Source organism: Aedes aegypti, chromosome 3 (genome assembly GCF_002204515.2).
Source record: "Aedes aegypti strain LVP_AGWG chromosome 3, AaegL5.0 Primary Assembly, whole genome shotgun sequence".
In the NCBI taxonomy this organism is placed as follows: Eukaryota; Metazoa; Arthropoda; class Insecta; order Diptera; family Culicidae; genus Aedes; species Aedes aegypti.
Genome location: NC_035109.1, coordinates 202,904,764 through 202,932,548, shown reverse-complemented (window position 1 = coordinate 202,932,548; position 27,785 = coordinate 202,904,764). Strand labels below are relative to the sequence as shown.

Here is a 27,785-nt window from a genome sequence, read left to right as displayed (position 1 = left end):
AGCGGTAATGGCCGCCAAAAGTTAGCCTACTTTCTGGTATCCAACATATTGACGTTTGGCTTGGGTCCGGTCAATTGACTTGTCCACCGGTGTGATATATTCACTCGATTCAAGAATTTTGAACTTTAGCGGGTCACGCTTCTCAATGCTCCCCACGTGTTTCGGTTAAGTCTCAAAATTCTTGGACTGTGTAAATTTATTGCACCGGTAAATAAGTGGTGATATATGCACTCGTAAAAAGCTGGATAGTTCATCCATTAAGCTTATCCGATTGAAACTTAGACATCTGGGGGTGAGTATGAAAAGAAAGAGTGTTCAAATCTGCAAAAGAAAATGTACTGCGAGTCAAAAGCTGGATATGACCTCAGATTGATTTCAAGCTTTATAAGCTATAGTCAATTTCCCATAAATTAATGATTCTCGTAAATATCTAAGGGATGATTCATATATTACGTAACGAAGAAATTTGTCAATTTAAAGGGGCAGGATCCGTCATTGATTCGGAATTTTCAAAAGCAGTTTTTTCCATTCAAAATGTTTTCTATTCTCCAACCGAAACACGGTTAACACATTTTTATCCAAAAATTTTTAGTTTTGAACAGAAAATCTGCTTTTGAAGTTACGATGATGACGATGATTACGATGACGGAGCGTTGAACGTTAACCCCCCTCCCTCCCTGAAGTAACAGAATTTGTATAGAAAATTTCAATTTATTGTTTGGACCGTTTCACTCTAAAAGACCCCTTCCCTTCCCCTGTTGTGCTACATAATATTTGAACAATCCCTAACAAATTTGTCTTGCTTTGAATTGCCAAGTGGTCAATAAATAATTTCGTAAACAAAGGATCGGTTACTATAAGCAACTTACAGCATGCGGACCACATCACACCACTATTCAAAACTCAATCGTGGCCCATACAACATCCTCCCGATGGCCGTACAAATCCTTTCAGAGAATCTCAATTTGGTAATCACTCGTTACATTACATGTCAAACATGTCAAACAAAAAAAGTAAAGCTTTTCTTATGTCCATAAAGCATAATTCTAGTTTACGCCCTATTTCAAGCATACTCCATGATTTCATTGAGTTTGACAGTACCACGGACCAAAATTTTTCGGTACACTGACGTTGTACTGCAGCTGTCATGATGCTCCCGGGTTGCGCCTGCCAGAACTGTTCAGACGCTTGACGCGCGGCGTAACAATGCCCTCGGCCTGATACAAAATCGCGAGGCCCGAAATGCTTCGGTTGTGGAGAGCACGGTCATCGAGCGAAAGACTGTGAGCAGGAGAAAAAGAAAGCCGAAGTAAATGCGCTCTCCGACGGCATGCCGGTGTGTGAGATTCAAGTTGGTGGTTCTGCTCTTCGCACATTATTCGATACGGGAAGCCGTCACAACTTGCTGTGTGAAAGTGTGTACGTGAAAGTGGGAAAACCAAATCTGCACCCCACCATGATGAGCTTCAGTAGGTTTGGTGCGGCAAAAACACCAGCTCGTGGTACGGTGGACGTCGATGTGTGTGTCGGTGTGGATAAATTTCCGTCGATGACGTTTTACGTCGTCGCGCCGGGTTGTATGAAATACGACGACAAATTTCATAACGCTAAAGGGGGTGGGTGGGTGTACCGTTTTGATTCATATTACGGACAGCTTCAAATTCCGGACACTCTCGTTTGTATGGGAAACATTTCACACGAAATGTTTCAATTTTCGCCGTCCAAAAGTTCTCATTTGAGGCTCGTTTTATAAGGTTTTTTCCATGAATATCATTGCAAATTTATAATGCCCAACTACCTTAGACGTCTCTTAAGTGGTTGAACGATTCCTATTGATGATTTGACTGTTCCATTAATGATTATCATGAGCTGTCCGTAATTCGAATCAAAGCGTCCGGAATATGAGGCAAAAGTGAGTGAGCGTCCGGAATAAGAATCATGAAAAGGCAACACGTTTTGATTTATTTAAAATTATTCAAGTTGCGGACGCGTATTCTTTACCCACCATCCGAAAGTTAAGGGCTTCCGACGCTCGATAACGCTAAAAAATCATACAGAATGATTTGTTTTGTATGGTCCAAGCTGGTTTATACTTCACTGATGCCTTAAGTGTCCGTAATATGAATCAAAACGGTACTGAAGATGTTACAGCTCCTATAAAATTTGAAAAATATTCATACAAATTGCTTTTCCAGGGGGTTGGTTGGGTGTAAAATATGACAATTTTTTGCGTATGAAATTTGTGAATTAACCCATAAAACCTAAACGAAACAAGTAGAAATAGCAATCCTAGGATATGATTAATAGTATATAAAATATTAAAATTATAACAGAATTAATGAGTTGTTGTTAATTTACATGACTGAACACACGATTGAGCACGTTAATGAAATAACCAATGAATAGTTAATCCAGATTTTCATGACACAGTTCTTAAATTTGAATCACTACCAAAATAACTATTAAAAAGACAAATTGATTAATTCAAGATCAAAACATAATTGGTACACACTTGGATTTTTTCTCGTTGTTCGGTAATGTTATTTCCCGACAACGTACTGTAAATAAATATTTAACTGAAGTTTCGGTATTACAAACGAGATTTACCGAACCCCCCTATATTATATATAAAAAAATCAAAACAATGTTCGTCCACTTTTACCGAAATCGCCGTTTTATTTACCGAAAAAACTGTAAATTGTTTAGATTCGCCGTAGACTGTGATTTTTCACCGTACTTCAGTTCGTAGTGCTACAATGCTTAAGGTGATTATAAACGAAGCCAAGCCACACCTCAAATTTTCAAGAGCATAAAACTTGAAAACCAAACAGCGCTCCTAGTTGAAAATTTATCATATTGGTCACTACCAACAAGCAAGTAATTACAGTTAACTCTCCCTTACTTGATATTCTGTATCTCGATATCGAGTTAGAGAACCATAGTAAAAGTTGGTTTTCATGGCTAACTCGATGGTCTCTTGGATCGCAGTTGCACTGGTTTTGTGTCCTGTAACTCGATACCTCCCTAACTCGATGGTCCCTTCAATATAGAGTAAGGGAGAGTTAACTGTAGATTGATTTTTATCGTGGACTGTTGAAAGATTCTCCAGTCTTGTGCACTTGAAAATTCGAAGGTTGGCTTCGTTACCGATCAAATTGTAATTTGATATTTTTGAGGCCGCCATATTTGTTTCAGTGTGATAGTCAACGCGATAGTATTGCATCCGTTTAATATTCTCTGATTGTTTTCCGTAAGTAGGTACGACCTGAGTGATTTTATTAAAAAACCTATTGTTTAAGGTTGAATAAAATACTTTCGTTGTAGTACTTGTCGTTGTTGTAACTGCCCAATTACGTTTCTGGATAGCATCATCACATTAACCAACATAAACACCTATGACGGATTCGGTGGCGGTTTTTTGCAAAAGAGGTGAACAGTTGCATATGAGCTAGGATTGTAGCGTTTGGGTTGTTGGTGATGCCACTGGTTTCCCATCTTCATAAACAGACGAGCAGTTCATCTTCAAACGGTATAAAAACGAAAACGCGAAATAAATCGATGGACTTTGAAATCAATATGAAATTTATTTTGTTCTAATCATTCTATTTTATTGTTCGGTAATCCTTAGCTTTACCGAAAACATTACCGAGCGCTCAGCGGTTTATATTTCGCTAAAAAAATTACCGGAGTCGGTGATATTTTCTAAGTGTGTACTGGTTGTGCATAATGATGGCTATTAGGCCAACACTCTTAAACAGAATCGCCGAGAACAAAATCGGCAAAACTTTTACCGATATCTCGGATGTTTACCAAATCTTGGCCAAGATCTCGGCAAAAAATGTGGATTGAAAAATTACCAAATTCTCAGCTGTTGGGTTCTCGGCGAAACGTTTAAGTGTGAACCGAATATTAAAAAATAAGTATAATTTTCGAGAAATTTGAAGTTTAATGCCTTTTTTCACACAAAATTAAATGATTAAACTTCTATTGTTATGAACAAAGAATTGCTTTGCATTTACTAAAGCAACACACTAGTTATAGATATAAGATCATGTTTGTATCTATGGAATGAAATATTCTTTTAAATGTGTACCTTTCCTTCGTGCACTGTAAACGTTTAATGGGTATCCTTTCTAAACTTGAATCATCGATGTCATAAACAAGATCACGAATGGCTCCAAATGCAGTTCGTTTTTTGGTAAAATTTGAGAACAATTTAGCACTTTATTATAGTAAAAGCTGGGGCTATAATAATTGAAAATATAACGACTCTTGTCTGTATAAGTCATGGAACATTGTGAGATTTTATAGTTTTCTATGTAATGGCCAAATGATAATTTTGAGTTAGGAAATTTTATTGTATAATATTGAAAATCAGTTCAGTGGTACAAAGCACATTTTATTTTTCAAATTTAAATAAGAACCCTTTTTGTGTTTGTCAATTGAATTTTCTCAAAACTGTTTTCATCAGATCCAAATTCACGCACAATATGAGTGCTGCAAAAAATAGTTTAAATAGTCTTCTAGCGTTTTGACGCGTCGAAGCACCACACGCACTGCTTTCACGCTTTAGCACACTTTCCATGCCACTTCGCATCGCTTCAGTATGCCATGTAAGCGCGATTTTCATACAACATGCATGGAGAGACCTTCAACGCGTACGCTTCTCTTTTACATCCTTCTGTTTGTACTAGGTAATACGGTTTGAGATTTTAACAAACATGTCTTATCGTTTTTTTCCATACCGCATTGACAAAGCAATCCACACGAAGCAAGTTTGTTTCATGTAAGCCATAGAATTGCACAGAATTTCTGAAAATTTCACAAAATTTAATTGTCACTTGATTGCATCGTAATCAAGAATTCTTATGTGAATTCATTATTTTAGAAGCGTTTTGCAAAATCAGATACTCAAGGTTTATCCGATCAAATTGGCTGGAACCCATTATGGCGTTGTTTTGGTTTTGTTTTACGTAGGATTGGATTGATTTATTGTAGATAGGTGAGGAGGATGGGACGAATAATATTGCATTTTCTTTGAAGTTGAATTTTCGATGAAAATCCATCTGATTTTCGAATTTAGATATTTGTATTAGTTTATTGGTTGCTAAACCATCTGACAGTTAACAATCTGTTCTTGAAATCGCCTGAATGGAGTCATATAAAGCCAAGAGAACTCCTAAAATTATACAAGAGCGAATGTTTAAACTGTTGATAGTTTAAATCAAACATCAGGCTCACATGATCAACTGTTCATATTCTTCGACATCTTTTTAACTCGTATTATTAGGATAATATATACAGGAAACAAAACAAATAGCAATAAGTAATATTCGATTGACGAATCATAATTAGTCATTATTATTTTATTGTTGAAAAATGTTAGTAATGTAATATGTCAGTATCATAGACACTCAAAACAGAGGTTAGAGCTGAACAAGCACAATATATTATTCACTCCTATTCTTGTTTACGTTCGAAAACAGTTTTTCATTTACGCCAGCAAAACCAAGTAGGAATTCTTCCACCACATTTAATGAAAAAGGATATTCTGAAGTAGTGATCAACTGGAGAAAGCAATGAAATAATTTGAAAAACAAAAATACTGATTAACAGTGTATTAATAAATCAGTTGTAATTACAGTTAACTCTCCCTTACTCGATATTGAAGGGACCATCGAGTTAAAGAGGTATCGAGATACAGAACACATATTTTTGAAAATTTTAAACTTTTTATAATTTTGACAAAATACATTCAGAATATTTATTTTCACGTAAAAAAACAATACAATTTTACCACATTTACCTATGTGACACTTTTTACCGTTCAGCAAAAAATAAAAAAATAGCACCCACAAATTGGCAGTAAACTTTATTTTTACTATCAATTTAATCATAACAATCAAATTCATGAAATTTATTTACGTTTAGAGGACATTTGGAACTTTTCATGAAAATATCGAGTTACAGAGGTATCGACTTACAGAGGTATCAAAGCATGCTAGATTGAAGGAAAAGGATTAAAATTAAATTACAAAAAAAGTTGCAAAAGTTAATACATCAACCATTAATTTTCCTATTTATGGATTTAATGCATTACCAAACGTTCTGATCCGTGCTCCATTCACGCCCAAAACGAGCGCAGTCATATCACATTCCTCTAGCGTTCACTAGCGTTCTTGCGCGTCGAAGCAGCAAATGATCTTCACAGAACTCTTTGAACCTCTTCGCTTCGCCTTCAGTATACCAGGTAAGCGCGTTTTCCATATAGTTTGCATTGAGAGAGCTTTGACTCTTTTCTTTTCTCTCCTTTTATCCCTTCTCTACTCCTGCAATATGTCATCGCCCATACTCGGCATGAGTGCGCTACAACACATGGATGTGGAAGTGAACCCAGTGAACCAGAACGGAGTAAAGGCCCAAACGCAATGATAGCGGAACGGCAACGGAATGCGGAACCGGTTCGCCAGCATAAATCACAACATCTCGACTGAGCTGACAACGAATGAAATTGGATCAACACTGAGTCGACAAGCTGATCATAGTTCATGCTGGCGAACCGGTTCCGCATTCCGTTGCCGTTCCGCTATCATTGCGTTTGGGCCTTAAACATTAAGAAGAAAGTGGTGGAAAATGACGCTGTAGAAGAGAGTGACATGATGCAGATTTTGAGTGCGTGCGAGCGGGAAAACCTTGATGTGGACCCCCAGTACGCTGATGTGGTGAAAAGGATGATCGCAAACTACCACCCGAAAAGTGAAGTGTGCAGCCGGGTTGAAACGAAGATCATTTTGACCGATGACGAACCTGTTCATTCGGCTCCGCGGCGATTTGCACCAAAGGAGAAAGAAGTGTTGGAGAAAACCATCGACGAGTGGCTGGAATCGGGAATCGTTCGCGAAAGTGTTAGTGAATATACCAGTCCGGTGACACTGGTTCCGAAGAAAAACGGTTCATTGCGCGTGTGTGTTGATTACCGGCAACTCAACCGTAAAATAGTGAAAGATTGTTTGAATAGTTAGCGACAAAGGAGCCGCATTAACGTCCCATGATTTCAAGGAGTATTGTGCGGAACAGAATGTGGAGCACATCGAGATTACCACAGGAGTTCCCAGAGGAAATGGCCAAGTCGAACGCGTCAACCAAGTGATTGTGGCCATGTTGACAAAGCTGTGTGTTGACGATAAAACCAAATGGTACAAACATGTCGGCAACATCCAACGCTGGATAAACGGCAGTGTTCATCAGAGTACGAGTGTGTCGCCATTTGAAGCAATGTTCGGCGTTCAAATCCGACATGAAGGCGATATTCGACTGAGCGAGCTACTTGACGAGATAAAGATGGCCCAATTCAACGACCAACGATGCGAGATCTGGAAGAAGGCAAGAGCTGCTATCGAAAAGGCGCAAGATGAACAGCGGCATGCGTACAATCTCCGTGCGAAGCCAGCGACAAACTACGCAGCGGGAGACATTGTGGCCATCAAGCGTACCCAATTCGGACCTGGAAAGAAGTATGCATCCGAGTTTCTAGGACCGTACAAGATCGTGGCTGTTAAGGCGAATAATCGATACGATCTAGAGAAGGTAAGCGGCGAGGGACCAAAGCGGACAACAACTGCAGCGTCCCATATGAAGCTGTATCGGGTCTGGAGTCCAGATCCCTCTCAGGATGACCGAGATGTAAGGGGAAAAGAGACGGACGACGAGTGATGAACTGATCCAAGAGAGATATGAAGTACAGTGTTCCGCGAGATATTAAAGCAACCGTACGAACTTCAGTGTTGCTCCGAGTGAAGTGTAATATTTCAAGACTAACAATTCAAAAGGCCTCATCTCCAAAAAGTAAACAATGAGAAAAATGCAATCTTGTTTTGTCACACAATAAATCAAATTTAAATTATGAATTTAAGCATTGTATGTTATTTTATCGTCCAGAAAGTCGATAGATAAACTGATTTATAGCTATGAATATTCATTACTATCATTTTAGCAAAAAATCCTGCTAAAAAAACGAGTCAAAGAAAATGAGGCTTTTATTTCACCAAAAGCTGTGCAGCCCTTTTCATTTGTGGCCATAGACGCCGGCCGACGCTGATGAGGCCTGTGAGTTGACGCCTTTGTTTACTCTAAAATGTGTTGAGGCCTTCTAGTTGTGGCTTGTTTTTTCATCATCTTCTGATGTGGCCTTTTGAAAATCATTCAAAATTGATGATGAAATAAAAAATTTGAAGTGTAGAAGAGTGTTAAGTGGTGAAGTAAAGTACATGGAGATCCCTACAGCAAGAGAAGATTCGTGCGGTTGATTAAATATGTGATTGATTGAACCCTTCGTCATCCATGAACATTATGTATGTGCTACGCGAGTTTGTCGTCGAGAAAATGTATGGAAATATTGGTTCAATTGAAATAATATTGCAATTGAACGTTATTTTCCATGCAATTGAAACCAAATCGTGTTTTTGTTGATAATTTGTGAAATACAGACAGACTGATTAGGTAATATGATACAAAATACATCAGTCTACAGGAACCCGACGGAAAACTTGATAATGTTCGCCGTTTAGACAACCACTGTATAAAATAATACAAGGAACAGTCGCTCCGTAGTATAACCTGCATCTACCTAGTGAATTTGGAACGTTTTTCGTAATCTACATTGCAATTTTGATGTTTGTTTAACAGGCCTCAACTCGGTTTCCGTCAGATATAGAAATGAGGCCTTTTTGAGAAAAGGCCGCATTTGCGATGAATATCCTGGTTAGCGGAAAATGAGATGGGGCCTTTTAGAAAAATGTAGTTTTTTCAACTTTTATGCATATTTTTAAATGACTATTGTATGTTTTAGTAAGAATAGGCTCTTATACACTGAAATCAGCAGAAAGCGATTTGTTTACATTTTGGACTTGAGGCCTTTTCAATTGTTGGTCTTGATTTGACGGAAATCCCGTATAATTTCAATATTTATAATCAAAAGTTAATTAATAAAACTTGTTTCAATCTCACATTAATGGACACAATTTGCGATTGAAAATGTTCATAGGACTGACACTCGGCATTCAAAAGATATAGTAGTCAAGCATCTTCTCAGCTAGTTTACTTTATCAGGAGACAACATAACTAGAGTACTTTGAAGTTTTGGGCCTATTATAAAGTCAATTTCGAGTATTGAATTGACACGTTCAATATTTATATCACTACTAAATGCAACAAATTCTTATCAATTTGTTGATCACTATGATTTTGGAGCGTGATTGACTGCCCGCTTCTGCTTCTCCGTTATTACAAGAGCAACTATACTTGCACAAGGAACCAACTAATGTTACTTAGAACTAGTTGCACCGCCTCAGTGTGTAAGTAATGGAATTCTCATTCCTTGTACTAAGCAATACCGGTGTCGGCTGCGTTCGAATACAGGTCAATTGAGGTTATGGAAGAAATATTTACGTGTTACTATCTTTGAGGAAGCCGTTGGAGTCCTCTGCACTTCCACAGGGAATCACTGGGAGTTTGGAAAGTGGGTTATATTACAGGAATCGTCTTGGTATACAAAACGCTTAATTACAATAGTCCTAGGGATCATGACATCATTTTCACTGGTTATACCTCCCTTGAAACATAATGAAGTCAACAACATATTCATTATATATTTTATATATTTATTATAAATAAAATAAAAAGTAATACTTTCATATGTATAAGACTTTACTGTAGAATCAATATGACGAAACCTTTCATGACGAACCATTCAAAGTTTTTGCATGATACGAATCATGCAACATCAATCTAAAAAGTGATATATCAGTATCTAAAGGAAAAGTCGACACTTATAGTATCGAACAATTCAAGGAACTGAACCAAATATAAAAATTGTTCTTGTTATATATTTTGAAAAACATGAAACAAGGTTAATTTCGACAATAATCGACAACTAACTATTAATTAAACAAATACAAATACAAACGTATCCCCTTCGCTGTCATGAATAAAATGTGAATCATCATATTAATCCTATTTAGAATAGTAGCATAAAACGACTTACCAGTTGATAATCCAACCTCGACTAAGCAACAAGGAGCCATTTCCAAATTATTCAAGTTTACCAAAACGCTTATTTGGCACCTTGAAACCTTGACCAGCAAAACGCGTGAAAACAAAATTTCGAAAAACTAACCCATTTGCTTGAGCTTTAACGATGAAAGGCAGGTTCTTCGATAAAAGATACATTAAACTTGTATCAAATTTGTAGAGTTAATTTGTGTAGGAATGATAAAATGTGTGTTGTAAACACTATTTTAGACGGTTGAAAAAAAATCCTAATGACTCCAAAACTTCAAAGTATTCTAGTTATGTTGTCTTTTGATAAAGTATTCTCAAACTAGCTGCAAAGATATTTGACTACTATATCTTTTGAATACCGAGTGTCATTCCTATGGACATTTTTATTTGTAAATTATGTACACTTTGAAAACAAAGGTATATAAATGAGCTTTAATTTAAACTTCATAGAAATAATGGTAAATATACAAATCACCGTAACTTCTGATTTTCTCGACGAAATTATTTCAAATTTTCAGGGAATATGCTTGGATATCACATTTTTTGAATGCTTAGTGCAAAGCTGATTGATACTTGGCTGGTTCACAAATTAATAATGATGCACCATTGGGTATATTTTGAAGCAGGTGAATATCCTTTGCAAAATAGCTCAAAAACTTCAAATCTCGATTACTTATTCAAATCGACGTAAGTAACTTTCATACGGTTTTGAGAAAACTAATTGAGAAGAATCACAACCTGTCTTCTAAAACTGTTTTAAAATGAATCACATTTTTAACATTTTTTCGCCGTGTACATCGCTCAAATTTTGCATACAATCAGATCGCGTTCAAAACTAGGTAGTTTCTAATATTTTCAACAAAAATAATTATAACAAAATTATAAGCCGTTTCATACAGTTACTTTCGACGTTTTTCTACCAGTGTAAAATCGGCTCAAGTAGTTTTTTGTTTTGATTCGTGGTTAAGTCACTTTGTCTCTCTATACAGCGGGGCGGCGAAAGTAGTGGTTAGGTTGCGAAAGTTGAAAATCTTACTTTCGTCGTTTTGTAAATCCGGAAATTAAACGTTCTAAAAGTGAAAAATCTAGTTGGGTAGGAGCGGGACATGTGGAATTTCGCCTGCGAAACACATAGGATCAATAAAGTAAGTTTATTCACTTTTTTGACTTGAGACTATTTGAATAAGTTTTCGAGAAATCACGATAACTTTCGATTCCCTCGTTAGAATATTTTCAAATTCACGGAGAAGATGCTTGAATGTTATATCTTTCGAATGGTAGGTGCCAAATTCTTGGACATTTTTTTGTGTTAATAACGGTTTCTGGAACACCGTGCTTTCCCATCTCCAAACCCCCAGTGTTTTCTTGTGGAAGTGCAGAAGAATCCTCGGCTTCTGTAAAGCAAGTAACACGTCAACATTTCCCTCCCATTCCTAAATTGACCTGCATTCGCAAGCAGCCGGCGCCAGTATTGTTTATTATAATAATGAGAGCACCAGTACTTACACATTGAGGATGCTACTGATCCCGAGTAGTGTCTGTTGGTTCCCTGTGGAAGTACAGCTGTTCTTATAATAACGGAGTAGCAACTGCGAGCGGTCAATCATGCTCATGCTCAGTTGACCTACATTGGATATGTTTCTATGCATGCTACTTACCACACGATATACGAATGCGAAAATGGCTACTTTGGCAAAGGAAGCTCTCAGTTCATTACTGTGGAAGTGCTCAAAAGAACAGCTGAGAAGCAGGCTCTGTCTCAGTGGGGACGTAATGCCAAGAAGAAGAAGAAGAAGATGTTCATTAGCAGTTTGGACCTATGCACGGATTCACTATTTGATGTTTGAGCGGTGCCGTGTTATTTACGAGACCATGGCAACGACTGAATTCGACACCGCTCAAACGTCAATTTAGTGAACTCGTGCATTGGTCCATTGTTCAAAACATACTTTTTGGAGATGTGCTAAACGACATCTTTTCAACTCTATAGAGTGCTTCTTGAGCATATCCTGATGGAAGTTTAATTTTGTACTTTCTCTTGTTGTTCTCACAGAGCTTCTTCGCTACTTGTAACACAGTATCTCGATCTCGAGTCAGAGGACCATGGTAAAAGTAGGCTTTCATGGCTACCTCGATGGTCCCTTGGATCACAGTTGCAAAGGTTTTGCATCAGATCCCTAACTCGATGGTTCCTTCAATATCCAGTTATGGAGAGTTCACTGTAGTACCAACGGCATCATCCAAGTCTCCTGGAATTTCGTTAACACTTCAGTCGTCGCGCTTTTCGTTCACAACAGCAGCGCGGTGGTTTTGACGGTGGCAAACCGCGCGACGACTGGAAGGTTAAATATTGAAAAGCCACAGACTAATCCGTATACCGTGACATGCTCTATTACCGCGAGGTTAAAAAAAATCAAGTTTCAATTGATCAGATAAAAATAACGTATGATTATTTTCAAGTCTTTTATGTTTTATATAGTAGACCGTTTTATATACTTTGCATAAAAATATGATTTCAACCATTTTGAAAATTTTAACCATAGTTACAGTTGATGTTGTTAAACATACCTGTGTTCCAAATACCGTGCATCTGACCCCGACTGCCGGGTCACATTTTGAAACATCTCTCAATTGAACGAACGAAGCGCATCAAAAATAAAACTTTTGTATCGAAGAACGTATTGAGGTTTGCATGATTGATTCGGGAAATAAAATATATATTTCCCTTCGCCATTTTGGAATTATAACTGAAACACGGTATTTGGAACACATAAGCAACCATGCCCTAATACCGTGTATTGGCACCAGGCGATTACATTCTAACATTATTTTTGCTTGTTTGTGTGTGCAACTATAGTTCAAGTTTATTATGGCTTTCTAAATACTACTTAATGTGCTAACGTTTGTGACAATCATTTAGAAAAATAAATAACATAATATGCTAGAAATCCACATAATTCCCAAATACACGGTATTAGGCAACACACGGAATTGAGCAGGTCACGGTATAGTTCCCAGTTTGACCATCGGAGATTTTTAAAATTCAAATTTTGCAAAGTCTCATCGAAGATGAGCCTCGAAAATGCCTCTCATCTAAAACGGATTTTTATCTTAATCTATGCGAGATACCTATATACCACATAATGCACCCTACTTACGAAGTTAGATAATATGTACCTCGTTGTAAGAAAAATATTCATTCTTCGCGAAAAGCAATTGACTACCACACCGACATCAGGCACCGAAGTAATTCCCGCAATCTCTGAAGTAACACATGACATCAAACTTCATGAACTAACATGTATCACTTGATTCTAGATATCCAATTCGGCATAAAGAATCCCAACCCACCAGAGTCAGTCTGCAGCCGGCCTTGTGAACGAGGCCAAGCGAAAAAATATGTTGAAGGTGAAGGCTGCTGTTGGCACTGTTTCAACTGCTCTCAGTATCAGGTAAGCTCGTTTGGATCGAAGAAATCCCATCGAAGTTTTTAAGTATATTTTCCCACCCTTCCCAGATACGAAATCCCGCTGATGAAACACACTGTATAAACTGCCCCAGAGGAACCATACCGGATATTTACCATGAAAACTGTCAGCACATTCCAGAGGACTATCTGAAACCGGAGTCACCCTACGCCATAGGGGCAATGTCGTTCAGCAGCCTCGGAATCGTGATGACACTTTTCGTAGTTGGAGTTTTCCTGAAGTACTTCGACCCTTGTTATCAGAGTAAAACTTTTTTTTGTTAAACTTTTCTTCTTGTATTTTCAGAAACAACGATACCCCTATTGTTAGAGCGTCAGGTAGGGAGTTAAGTTATGTATTGTTGAGCGGAATACTCTTATGCTACGGTGTCACGTACGCCCTGGTTTTCAAACCGAACGATATTGTCTGTGGTGTGCAAAGGTATGTATTAGAGCTACTGAGCCATAGTATCAGCGAAAAGGTTACGATTTCACAGCAAGATTGTTTTTTAGATAGATTTTTAATTCATATTATCATCAAGCTCTTAGTCCTTAATGTCTTATAAGTTATGAAAAAGCCCCTTGAAATAAAACTTAATTGTTGCAAATACACTTATCAAAATCAAAATAATACCACCCTGTTTTCTGGTGTTGTACGAAAACTTTAATTTGACTTTCTGATGACTACTGTGAAAAGAGCGCAAATGTATGTATGCTAGACTAAAACGTAGTTGAGTTTTATTTTAAGGATCATGTACATTTCAGCCCAGATTCATGAAAAAATAGGTGCGAAGTAAAAATGGCACCATAATTGCAAAGCAAATGCAATAGATTATTAGACATATTTCACTTAAAATCCCCATTAACACTGAAAAATCAATTCTTAAGCAAATGCATAGGATCATTTGTGACGTTAGTCAGTCTTCATGAGCAGTATACCGTGCACCCCCGTTAATTCGAATTTTTAGTCATAGTCTACAACCGTGTTACTGATTACTACTTTGACTTTTCTGCTTCGATTCTTTCGTTACACGATGTTTCATTTCTTTTTACTCCGTTCCATGAGCTGAATGAAATTTGAGAACGATTTTTAATTTGATCGATGGACAGATTACTGGAGTGCAAATTAAAAAGTATTCAGAATAAAAGCGATCAAACCAACGGGGGTACCCGGTAATATTGAATAAGGTTTGACTAGAAATTATACACTTTTTGATAAAGCTTGCAGGGTTTCATGTCCATAAAGCGGCTTTTTATTTGTAAATACTACAACAACAATAGTGTTCAAAGTGTGATGTCCGAATCTGTACTTGAATCATCTGAGAAAAGTGATAAGATATAATATACAATCACAAAACTAGCAAAGCATTTAGATAGAACCTTCTCCAACCACACCATTCTCACAACATTTTTATGTACTTCCACAGATTTTGGTCCGGCTTTTCGTTCACTGTAGTTTACGCAGCGCTTTTGACCAAAACTAACCGGATTGCACGAATATTCAATGCAAGCACCAAATCCGCAAAGCGACCTTCCTTCATTAGTCCCCACTCACAATTAGTTATATGTGGCATACTCATATCGTTTCAGGTAAGTAATATTTCTGAAGGTGAACTTTTAAGCATCATCGCCTAAAACATTTCCCATCCCTGCCCACCTTTTGAATAATATATAATTGCATACATAGTGTTTAGTAGTGAAGGTCGGATTTAACAGAATTCTGTAAAACTCTCATACAAATCATGTATAGTATATTTAGGCACGTGAGGAAATTTTCAAAATCTTCTGCTGAATTGTGTAAAAATTCAACAAAATTCAATTATCATGCATCTACAGTTGGGTCTCTTACAACAATGGTAATAAATTGTGTTATTTAAAAATGATTTCAAGCGGAACCTAAAAGTTGCTAATTAAGTTTAAAAACATCTACTTAACTACAACCTCCTTTTTTAAAGATGGTTTTTGGAAAAATACTTAGCTTTTTCTCGTTATCAGAGTTGTGTAGTATCAGTCATATCAGCTGATAGCTGATGTTCTAAAATTATTAATATCACTTGCGAGCTATCGATATCACTTTGATTTGACAAGCAACAGCAGTGATGCGACATCGCACTCTAGATCATAATCAGAGTGGATTTAAATAAGAGTGGCGTCAATGTCAAAATTGGAACACCGGCGAACTGTCAATTCCATACAAATCCGCGTTCCAATCGAGCAGGAGACCTGTCAAAGCTGGAACAAGACGTCACTCTTGTTTACAGGCACTCTAATCATAATCACTGAACAATGAGTGATCACGTGGTAATTATTCAAGCTATTAATGTTTTTTAGTGACCAACAAATAGTTTCAATCCATCTGCAGCATTTTCAAAAATATGGTAGTGATATATTGAGATTTTATTAAGGCAGCATCCATTTATTACGTAACGCTAAAATTGGAAATTTTTGACCCCCCCCCCCTCCGTAACGCTTTTTGTATGAAAATTTTCAAATTTTTGTATGAACCGTAACGCTTGAGCCTACTCCCCCCTCCCCCTAGAGCGTTACGTAATTTGTGGATGCCGCCTAACTTAATTTAAGGCTAAACTTAACCCATCAGTAACGCTTGCTCCTGCGGGGGCGGGTAATGAGGGCAGGATCGAACATGTCGCGCGTCGATCGAGAAAAAAGTGAAAAAGTGTCGGATCCGCTAGTACTGTTTGATCTTTCCACCTTGACGCTTGATCCTGCAATGAGGGCAGGATGCTCATTATCATAATATTTCAAATTCGTACATGATACTTTTGCTCATCAGATAACCAATATAGAGATCAGGATCATTTAATTGGCACTTTTGATAAATTTCGGCAGCAGGGTTTTTGAAAAGCTATTTTGAGCAAAAAATATGAAATATTTACCTCTTTTTAATGTTTGTCAATGCGATATTTAGTTAGTATTTTTTTCTGCTGTTTATTAGTTTGGAAATGTAGCTCAAAGATCTATAACGAAACAAAATACACTTTTTAGCAATAAGAAAGTCATGTCCGTGTTATAATATTATTCTCGACGCCGAGCAAACTCAGCACTGCTGGTCTGTTGCCAAATCATTCCATTTTTCTTCCGCTAATCTCTCATATAAAGGATCACTAATAATTACCTATAACTGTAGTTTTTCATTGTTTATTCAATGCCATGTTGTAGAGGATAATTTGTTATGTTTTTGAAAATTGATTTGACACTTTGAAGCCCGCTACTCACGCTGTCAGAGCGTGGCAAACTAGATGTTGGTAACACGAACAGTAGCGACATGAGCATTCTTAGGTTAATGCTTCTACTGGACCGATGCACGAGTTCCCGATTCTTACGTTTGAGCGGTGCCGAATTCACTCGTTTCCATGGTAACCTAAATAACACGGCACCGCTCAAACGTCAACTTGTGAACTCATGCATGGACCGATGCACGAGTTCACTATTTGACGTTTTGACGTGTTTGATTCAGCAACTTGATCGTAGAGCTTTCGTAGGTCGATTTGGGTGCGTGTACTTCAGGCCACTCGGAATAATGATATAGGGGCTCCTGGGGTAATATGCACTGCCGAGGCAAAACGCACCCTGTCAGTTTCTCTGAAATAAACGAGTTTTGAGAGAAAAACACTATGCGGATCGATGAAACGTTGCAAATTGTTGACACCCTGAGAATTTGATACATTTTGGAAAACTTAACAAGGAGATAGACCAATAAATTCGAAAAGCACGATTCTGATGTAACTTTCCAGATCATTTCACTTGTTGTTTTGAGAGCGATGAATTGAGAATTTTCACAACCTTTCACCATAAAACAGATAATTAGGGACTGGGTATGTTGTTGATTACACGATTTGACGAAATAACACAACGATTTCTATTTTACATAACATTTTCTGTTAAGCGCCCGGTTGGGGCAACATGCACTCCATCGGTTGGGGCAGAACGATCCAGTCCAAAATAAACTACATTCACGAAAGTTAGGTTATTTGAAGTCTTTACCAACGTATTTATGCACAATTATATCATCTTACACACGAAAACTATCAAAAACTCGTGTTTTTACGATAAATAAAATTACGTTTAAAACACGATGGTGCATCTTGCCTCATTGTTGTGGTGCATCATGCCCCTTTGTTTAGGTGCGTCTTGCCTCAATGTTGTGGTGCGTTCTGCCCCAAAGAGCGGTGCATCGTGCCCCACATAAATCATAATTCACGCAAAAGTAGTGTTTGAAAAAAGTTAAATTTCCCAACAATCTAAATTAATTATGATAAAAATACGCTCAACACCATGTAGGGTGAACCCAAACGAACTAGATTCGTGTATTAAAACACTACATACATGTTGTTCAGTGTTCATTTCGGCACATTTTCCTTAAGTGGTGCATATTACCCCAGGAACCCCTACTGTTACCAGGAAGTAGATCCCATCTACTGGACCGTCGTAGTCGATATGGTTCCTCGACTAGGGTTTGGAAGGACGTGCCAGGATTTCAGTGTCGTCTTGGTAGGAGTCTTGCCTGCAGTCGAACGCGGATGGCAGCGCTTGAAGAGATCTTCAAATTCGCTATTAATGCCGGGTCAATAATTGTCGAATGATTTCTGGCATTCCGGAGTCCATCGCCATTTCACGTCCTTCTTCATCAGCTGATCCAATGGATGACGCAGTTCGTGTTTATTGCGTATGAACCTGCACCTGTTAATCGCACCAAGATACGATCGAAGTTCGGAAACATTGTTTAACGGTGGGAGTGCAACGATGACTTTCACTTTTACGGGGTCTGGACGGATGCCTTGTTGGTCCACAATCTGTCCCAAATAACCGAGTTGTGTCTGAAAGAAGGGCTATTTCTCGGCTTTGACATCCATCCACCACGCGTTGACATGCACCCGGTGCTGCTGAGTTTACTCCGAGGGCCAGGCGATTGAACCGAAACAACACAATGCGTATTGATCGTGAGCAGCTTTTTTACGTTTTGGAATCTTCATCCACCTCGACCAGCAGGTACGCATCGGAGAGGTAAATTATGCAGAAGAAGGTGCTGCCATTGAGTTAGGCGAAGATTTCCTCTGGCGTTGGAAGCGCATAGTGGTTTTGTTCCAACGTTTCGTTGAGTCCCATCGAGTAGTCCGCACAGATGCGATTTCGATCGTTCGGTTTGCGCATCGTAACAATTCGTGATCAAACGTCAACATCCCACCGCAAAATCGCTAGTGTTTGGAGGTGATTTTAACCTCCAAAATGCGAAATCATCACCTCCAACTTAGTTCTAATTCCCACCGTTATATGAATATCGGTGGCGCGTTGATCGTCGCAAGTTTCTCGTTAAACTGTCAATGGGAGCAGCCCATTCGGAGAAGTCGACAGGTTCGATGATTCCCAACGTTTGCAACCGTGTGAGTTCGGCATCGACCAGCAGGATGGTGTTGAAGGGAACTGGTCGCTTGGGACAGAAAAGAGGTTTGGCATTTGACTTTAGAAAAAGCTTCACATTAATTTTCTTGCAGTGCCCCAAATAATCGTTGAAAACATCTGCATGCTTGATCGTTCGGAATTCACGGGCCCACAGCTCGAACAGTTCTATCCAGTCGATGCCTAGTAGATTGAGGTTGGCAGCCGTCGTAAGCGATTTTGCCGTTGATGCTGACGTCACACTGTAACTCACCCATCAGATGAAGGGGCTTACCCGACGGGTTGATTGCTTGGATCGTCCGTTTTTTTTCATCGGAGGGTTGCCTAAACAGTTCCAGGTTTGCTTCGAGATCGGCGTGATGTCACTTGCCGTGTTCAGTTGCAGCTTGGTAGCCACACCTGGAACTTTCAGCGATGTGGTTCACGAGGTACACCACCCTTGACGTTGGCTTTTCGGGGTTTGCTTGATTTGTTTGCTGGCTGTGGCTTGGCATGGTTTTTCTCCTCCCCGGATGGAACTGATTTCGGTTTGAAAAAACAACCACAATAGCTTTCCTTGTGGCCAATCCGGCTGCACTGCTTGCACTGGTGCCGGCGAAATCGACGTTTTTGGTGTATCGACTGAGTGATGGTATGTCCAATTTCCTCAGCAGCAGGCGCACCTTGGCAACATCGTCCAGGTTCCTAGCATCCGTCTCGAACAGATCGGTATATCGGCTGTACCACTTGTCAAAAGTTTTCAAAAATCAATTCGCTGTTAATTGCTAACACCTCGAGTGTTTGCTCCGGGTTGCTAGAGGTTGGTGTTGGCTGAGCTAGCTTCTGCAGGAGCTCTGTCATCTGGAGTACTGCTTGCTGTAGTTGCTCCATCCGTTTCATCGCTTCCCTGGGGTTCTTGAATTTTGAACCTCCATGGTGTTGTGGTAACAGTCCCAGTTGGGAATTTCGAGGTTCAGGAAATTCCATGGATTCCACTAAGAATTTTAAGGTTTTCGCAAGGGAACTCAAGAACTCCGCTAGAATTCCAGGAGTTCCGCTGAGGTCCCCAAGAGTACACTGAAAATGTTTAGATACCGCTAAAAAAATAAGGATACCGCAAAAAATCTCCAGGATTTCACCAGGAAGCTCCAGGAGCCTGCTAGGAATTTCCGGATATCCGTTAGAAATTCTCAGGATTCCGCTAAGAATCTCTCTGGTATCCTAAGCATCCCGCTAGAAATTTCCAATATTCTCGCTGAAGTCCCCAGATGTATGCAAGATTCTCAAATGTAAGAATTCCTCTTAGTAAAATTTTATATAAGGTTTTTTTTTAAATAACTTTCGACACTTCAATGTATTGTCTTCTAACGTATTTTTACAAATCGCTCAACATTTATCGTGTATTGCACAATAAACATTCTAAGCAAATCTATGAAAAATGCTCGATTTATTATTATTGCGTGGGCTTTTTTAGAGTGGCAAACTCGTTATGGACGCATAACGAGTTTGCCACTCTAAAAAATCATCGCGATATCCGAATATGTAAGAATGTCACTAAAATGGCTAAAAATGTCGGTAGGATTTCGCTGCAACTCCAAGACGCTCGTCCTCAGGAATCTCAAGGATTTTGCATTTAAATATTACTAGGAATCCCCAGCAAACAACTACAATCTTCAGGATTCCAAAATTCAGTAAAATTTTATAGATTCTGCTAGGAATCCTTGAGAATCCCACTGAAATTCTCCAGGAATATTAGGATTTCAGAAACGAAAAATCAATGAGTAATCTACAAATTCTGTGCGAAGAATTATGAATCGATTTTATGTGAAAGAATTTTGAACAGCAAATTTGTCTCACCAACATTTTCCTTCTTTTAGATATTGATCAATGCCGTTTGGATGGTTGTTTCGCCGGCCCACGCCATGCATCACTATCCTACGAGGGAAGATAACCTACTGGTTTGCAATTCGTATACCGATGCATCGTATATGGTTGCGTTTTTTTATCCCATATTCCTGATCATAGTTTGCACCGTGTATGCCGTGCTCACTAGAAAAACACCAGAGGCTTTCAACGAGTCGAAATACATAGGTAAGTATGATAGTACTATACATTTGTAGCTTAAAACGGTTAAACACAATTTAGATTTTAAATCGTTTCAAGAATAAATAAATGTTCAGATTGGACAAACATTTTACCTTTTTTGTTATTGTTATCTTCTCGATTGTTTCAGGCTTCACAATGTACACCACCTGTGTTATCTGGTTGGCCTTCATTCCGTTGTACTTCGGAACGGGAAACAATGTACAACTTCGTATAGCATCCATGTCCGTAACGATAAGCCTCTCTGCAACAGTTACCCTTGTTTGCTTGTTCTCCCCTAAGGTAAATGAAATTGTTATAAGATCAGTAGGAACCCATTCTGACGGAGCCCCCTATATTTTCCCTGTAACAGTTGTACATTATCCTGATTCGACCCGAGCGTAACATACGACAAAGTATGATGCCAATACGATACAGCACCATCAATAAAACAACCGGATCGGCACAGTCGTCGGTGATGGCAGCAGTGATAGTTACCGCAGCAACATGCAATGAAAACGAAAAAGTGATAAAAAATGTTTCAAACGAAAATATTACAGGCGCGTACTAGGAAACTACAATAAAACAAAGCATTGCACTTTAAGAACAAAACAGGGCCATAAATTCGATACAAAAAACAGCGAGGAAGAAAAAAAAACGACAAGAGTTATTTTAAAATGATGTATGCCTGGTCATACAAAGAGAGTAAAATTGACTACCGAAAGTGGGCGGTTGGAGATATCATGAAGCATAGGAGTTACTGATTATGAAGAAATTTGTAATAGAAAACGAATACTGCTGTGCTTCTGTATGTCTTTGACCCTATGGCTGTTCTCAATTTGTCCGAAAAGGTATTCGCGGTAGGGCTTGACTGTAATAGTAATTTATTTCCATAACTGGTTCTGCGATTTAAATATTTACATTTAAAATAGTAAAATATTTATCAAAATTAACTGCATAACAATGTTTGGACTTTGATTTTCTAGTTGCACGTGTGTAAAACGTGAAGTTGCAGTAATGACGCGTAACGTGCCTCTCTGTAAAAGGCAAATCAATTAGTAATTTAACGAAGCAGAGTCAAGAATGGACCCATCGGGTAAAAACTCCCCATTCGTCACCAGAATGTCCAGCAGTTCTTCGGTGTTGCTAACATTGCTGGTGAACGGAAAGAAGGAGTTGATGACGGGTATTTTAACTCCATCCAGTTCATCAGCCGCGTTGGGACCTTCTTTGTTCAACAAGTTCTCTTCGCTGCTGCCACCGAGCAGGATGTTTTCGTTAGAAGCGGTCATGTTTCCGGTGTTTATCACTTTCATCAATTTGCTTATGTTGTTCAGCACCGATCTGTTGAACAGGTCAATCTGCGGATAGCCACCGTTCTTTATCTCTAGGAATGGTATCCAACGGAAGTAGCACTGGTGCCAAATCTCCATGTCCCTCACGGTGCATTGCGGTTCCAGGAAAGCAGTCTGCAAATGAAATGATAATCGTTAATGGGTCTTATTGATGTTAATCTTAAATGTTGATTTACACGTAACAGTAGCATTAATTATTTTTACGAAAATATCCTGGACCGACCAGGAATCAAACCGATACATCTTCAGCAAGGCTTTGCTTTGTAGTCGCGGAGTTTACCACTAGACTAAAGAACATTGCGCAACTACAAAGCGCTAAAGGTGTTATGCGGAGAGCCAGTTTCAACAATTGAATCACAATTGTCACTAGATCCAGTCGATTCGTTTGCTTTGCGGATGGTGTGGATACTGTCGGCAAGACATTAGTGATGGTGGCAGATCTGTACACCCGCCTGAAATGTGGAGCGACTCTGAAATTGGAGGTGAATACGCGAAGAACTAAGCACATGCTGAAAGGTGGAACCGAACACGAAGAATTTTTTCTAGCGCGTACCGAAACGAAACGTGAACACTGTACTTTTCTTCAGTTTTTTGTGCTCCATCTACTACACGCAAACAAATTTTATTGTATAATCTACCGAATCCATGGTAGAATTAAGAACTGCATCAACGATTTTCATCCGACTACAAAAATCGGTTAAGTTCACTATAATCTTGTTAAACCTCTAATACCCAAATTTTTATTTTCGATCTAAATATCATTTTTAGTTATCTAAAATCGTTCTAAACACTTTTTGGGCAATGATTTATTTTTATTCGCAAATCTATGGATTTCGGTTTTTGATTTTTACAATTTTTATTTTTGAACATGCCTACCCTTTTTCATTTTTTCTTGAAGCCTCTTCTAGTTACTGATTTTTGGCAATAATAAAAATTCAAATTTTTACGCTAATTTTAAAAATATTAAATTTTTAATATTTTTCTGGAAATATTTTTATTTTCCGTGTATTTAACGGAAAAACAAGTTTAGAATTATTTGAATACCACCAAGCTCTTCTTTTGTGATAGGTTGATCGTAGAAAAATATAAAAGGTACGATTTTTTATATCACACGTTAAATGAACCCCGGGTATTTGTAGGTTATATAAGAATACAATTTTTCAAATAATTTTCAAAAATACAAAAAAGTTTCAAAAGTCATAAAAAACTTTTCTTATTTGCGTGTTATGAGTCAAGGTTTAAGCCAAAAATAAAATCATTTTGATTTCCGAGCTACGAAAAAATACACAAAATTCCAAAGTGTACCCCGTCTAAAGGCGGGGTTGGGTTTAGAGGGTTAAAATCACTGAGCAGTGCTGCTGCAAACATTCGACATTTTGCGCGACGTTCGCACAGCACGAGGCTTAGAATGAACGTCGACAAACACATTTGCATAAATCATAAGTTTTGCATAGAATTCAGGCATCGGATCTTAAACAACATGAATAGTTCTTGCCTGTTATGTAGAATGTGACACACATACAGTGAAAGCAAAATAGAAACAAACAAAACCGTAACGTTTCCTAGCGAAGCTATCGCGGTCAGTAGCATTCAATTGACACTTTGCTTTTCGACATTCGTTTGATCGCCCGTGTTGTGAATGTTCAATGGAAGCGCTGTTGAATATCAGCAAAAACGTGTCGACTATCGTGATTGCTTACAACACTGATATTTTACTATGTCCATATTAGTAGCATCCACTACAAAGCGTTGTTCCCCCGGGGCCTTCTTTAGCCGAGTGTTTAGAGTCCGCGGCTATAAAGCAAAGCCATGCTGAAGGTGTCTGAATTCAATTCCCGGTCGGTCCAGGATCTTTTCGTAAAGGAAATTTCCTTGGCATAGAGTTTCATTGTACCTGGCACACGATATACGAATGCAAAAATGGCAATTTAGGCAAAGAAAGCTCTCAGTTAAAAACTGTGGAAGTGCTCATAAGAACCCTAAACTGAGAAGCAGGCTCTGTCCAAGTGACAACGTTATGCTAAAAATAAGAAGAAGACAATGCGTAGTATTTCAATACGTGACACCCACCGTACAACACAGTGTGATCAAAAGTATAATGCCAAACATGTCAAATCTAGAATATTTTTAGTCATAAATACTACAACTCTAGTTAAATATTCAGAACATATTTTCTTGTGTAGTGATGTTGACTATGTTTTGGTAGAGTTAACAGGCTGAAGTTAACGGCTGAAAATCGTTGATGCAGTTCTCAATTTGGGTCTACCCCGTTTGGTATAATGCCATTTGGCATAATGCCGTTCGGCATACAGTCGTTTGGCATAATAGTCGTTTGGCATAACAGTCGTTTGGCATAATAGTCGTTTGGCATAATGGTCGTTTGGCATAATTTGAAAAAGGAAGATACTGCAGTGGTACAGTAATATGCCGTACCATAAGGTGCGTCATAAAATTCCATGTTCCTTTTTTTTCAAATGACATGGAATAACTTAGGCGTTGGATATATTTTTGTTAAAAATGCGCCATAATATCCCGGACATAATGACCCCGGAAGTCATGTATGGTGCAATTCCAAAAAAGCTTTATTGGATATTGGTTTCCTTGAAAAAATGATGATAAGAAGTATGTCCTATCACTAACTGACAACGGAATGTGCGATCGTGAGCAGTTTATACACACCCCTTTGCTTAATGCAAGGAATTTGATCAAATTCAATGTTTTTCACAATTATGCCAAACGACCGTTATTCCATATGGCATTATGCCAAACAGCTATTATACCAAACGACTGTATGCCAAACGGCATTATGCCAAACGGGGTAGACCCCTCAATTTTACCATGGATTCAGTAGTTTCTACAACAAAAATCGCAGTGTAGTTCTTACTACTTACGAGTGGATGTTTCTCGCATTTTACCTCATAGAGTGACATAGAGTAAATCGGGATAATGCGCCCCAACTGGGCAATACGCTCCATTTCATTTTTAAGGGATTGAGGCTTCTTTAACTCGTAAAATGATTACATTTCTTAAATATCCACGAAAAATGATGTTGCACATACCAGATCTTTGAGAAGTATGAAAAACCAATAGATATTTCAAAAATCAGCTTTTTGTTTCCTAGCGAAGCTATCGCGGTCAGTGGCAGTCAGTTGATATTTTTCTATTCGACATTCGTTTGATCACACGTATAGTGCATTTTTAAGGGAAGCGCTACCGAATATCAGCGAAAACGTGTCGACCACCATGATTGCTTATAACACTGGACAGGATGAATTTATGGAATTTATGAACGAGCACAAAAATGTGATATGGTTCTGCGACAAATGCATTGACCAGCTGCAGCATGTAAAGGAAAATCCCATAAAGTCAACTGCCGATGTCGTCAGTGAAATTTCAGATTCAATCACTAGAGGGCATTTTTTTAAATTATCGGACAGGTTTGGGCCGGAGGTTCTCCGATTTACATGAAATTTTCACCAGAGGTAGAGCTCGACCAAAAGTGAAATTCAAAAAAAATATAGTGGCCTATTTTCCCGGAAAACTCTAGATGAATTTTCACGATTTTTCTATATACCTCAAACTTTGAAAACATCGTAGAACAAAAGTTTTTTAGTAAAATTGAAAGGAAATTTTCTTAGCAATCTATTAAAAATATAAAAAGAAAAACATTTTTCGGAAAATTTTTTACCATGGAGAAAATTGTCAGAAAAATAGCGAAAAAACTATCGTCTGTATCATGAAAAATTTTCAAAAAAATATTTTTTGTTTCATCAATCCATACTCTAACTTTCGTCCATAGACGCCAAAGTGGTATCTTTTACCGTTTAGGCGACAGTCTATATACTGTCTATGCACAAAAAATCGCTAAAAGGCAACGCGAAAAATATTTGTATGGCGAAATGCATCTAACGAATTATTTCTCAAAATTAGGAATTATTTGCGAAAAATTTTTTAATACCGGTTGCACGTAATGATGATGACTATCACGCCTACCAAATATGTTTTTGATTAATGCTTTCATTTACGAGAAATTTGAAGTTAGATGCTTTTCCCCATACAAAGTAGAACGAGAAAACTTCTGTTAATCTACTGTGGGCAAGAGCAAAGCAGGTAATCCATTGGATTCAACAGCGGCTTGCAAAGCCAATGTTTACCAATGTCGATGTGCCCTTTTGAAATGTTTGTCCAGGATGATTGTTTACATTCTGATTCCGTTCGAATGGCATTCGGGTTTGAGTGCTAATGAGCGTTCACTGACTGGCAGTCCACTCCACACCACGGAATGATTCAGTGAGTAGGAAACCTCTCAGTCAGTTCAATGCATTCGGCGAATGGATGCTAAGTGCATTAACTCGTGCCTCGCAGATACAAGTGTATTGGTATTCACTTCTCTTCGCGTTCCTTCCGATTGTCGCTTTTACACAATCGGTTTCGAAGCTTTCATGCTACACTCCGCCTAGGACGGTTCAGCTATCACTGAATATTCGATAGCAGCAGATTTTTTGCAATTTTTCATCGGTGGCGTTAGGGTGAGTGAGTGAAATTTCCCATGCTTGCTGAGGGTCAGTTCCTATTACCTATATTATTAAATGTTAGGATCGTTTTCAATTAAAGACTGTTGGTCTCAATAGTAAAGGTTACGAATAAAGGACATACAAAACACCCAATAGACCAAAGGAGAGTTTTCCGATTGACGAAAAGCTTCTTCTGACTGGAAAGGAAAGGATGGTTTACTGTAGGGATCCTTTATAAGATATCACTTATAAAGGATCACTAGTTTACTGCGTTACACTTACAATGCGTGTAAATTACTGCCGCCGTTAGCGCACGGTTGTGAGGCCCACAATAGAACACATTATGGGAAGCGTGCGGGTGGTCATCGGTTTTTCAGTTCTGTCGCCTAAACGGTAAAAGATACCACTTTGGCGTCTATGGACAAAAGTTAGAGTATGGATTGATGAAACAAAAAATATTTTTTTGAAAAATTTTCATGATACAGACGATAGTTTTTTTTTCTATTTTTCCGACAATTTTCTCCATGGTGAAAAATTTTCCGAGAAATGTTTTTCTTTTTATATTTTTAATAGATTGTTGAGAAAATTTCCTTTCAATTTTACTAAAAAACTTTTGTTCTACGATGCATAGTTCAGGGGATATGAATTTTCAAAGTTTGAGGTATATAGAAAAATCGTGAAAATTCATCTAGAGTTTTCCGGGAAAATAGGCCACTATAATTTTTTGAATTTCACTTTTTGTCATGTATCCACGAGCTCTACCTATGGTGAAAATTTCATGCAAATCGAAGAACCTCCGGCCCAAATTGTCCGATCATAAAAAAAATCCCCTAGATACAATTACTAGACTAGACTAATTAAAGACTGAACTTCGTGACATCAAAATCTCGTTCAGATGTCAAGTTGATCGGC

General features: G+C 38.2%; 2 protein-coding genes across 5 annotated transcripts in view; one reads left to right on the top strand and one right to left on the bottom strand.

Annotated features, from left to right (window-relative positions):
* LOC5572476 (metabotropic glutamate receptor 2) overlaps nucleotides 1-21,728 on the top strand; it is a 66,361-nt gene extending 44,633 nt beyond the window's left edge. For 3 of the 4 annotated variants that reach the window (XM_021854475.1, XM_021854473.1, XM_021854474.1), the window contains exons 8-14: nucleotides 13,378-13,511; nucleotides 13,577-13,767; nucleotides 13,833-13,967; nucleotides 14,953-15,115; nucleotides 20,800-21,013; nucleotides 21,156-21,307; nucleotides 21,378-21,728. In XM_021854475.1, the coding sequence (XP_021710167.1) occupies nucleotides 13,378-13,511; nucleotides 13,577-13,767; nucleotides 13,833-13,967; nucleotides 14,953-15,115; nucleotides 20,800-21,013; nucleotides 21,156-21,307; nucleotides 21,378-21,575 (1,187 nt within the window). In that variant the 3' untranslated portion in view covers nucleotides 21,576-21,728. Of the gene's footprint in view, nucleotides 1-13,377; nucleotides 13,512-13,576; nucleotides 13,768-13,832; nucleotides 13,968-14,952; nucleotides 15,116-20,799; nucleotides 21,014-21,155; nucleotides 21,308-21,377 lie in introns of those variants that run through there. The other variant, XM_021854477.1, reaches the window with a different exon arrangement.
* A 143-nt stretch (nucleotides 21,729-21,871) lies between these two features.
* The window catches only part of LOC5572477 (myotubularin-related protein 10-B), a 42,298-nt gene continuing 36,384 nt past the window's right edge, over nucleotides 21,872-27,785 (bottom strand). Inside the window, exon 10 of the mRNA XM_001660375.2 lies at nucleotides 21,872-22,473. Coding sequence (XP_001660425.1) covers nucleotides 22,060-22,473 — 414 coding nt within the window. The 3' untranslated portion in view covers nucleotides 21,872-22,059. The remainder of the gene's footprint in view (nucleotides 22,474-27,785) is intronic.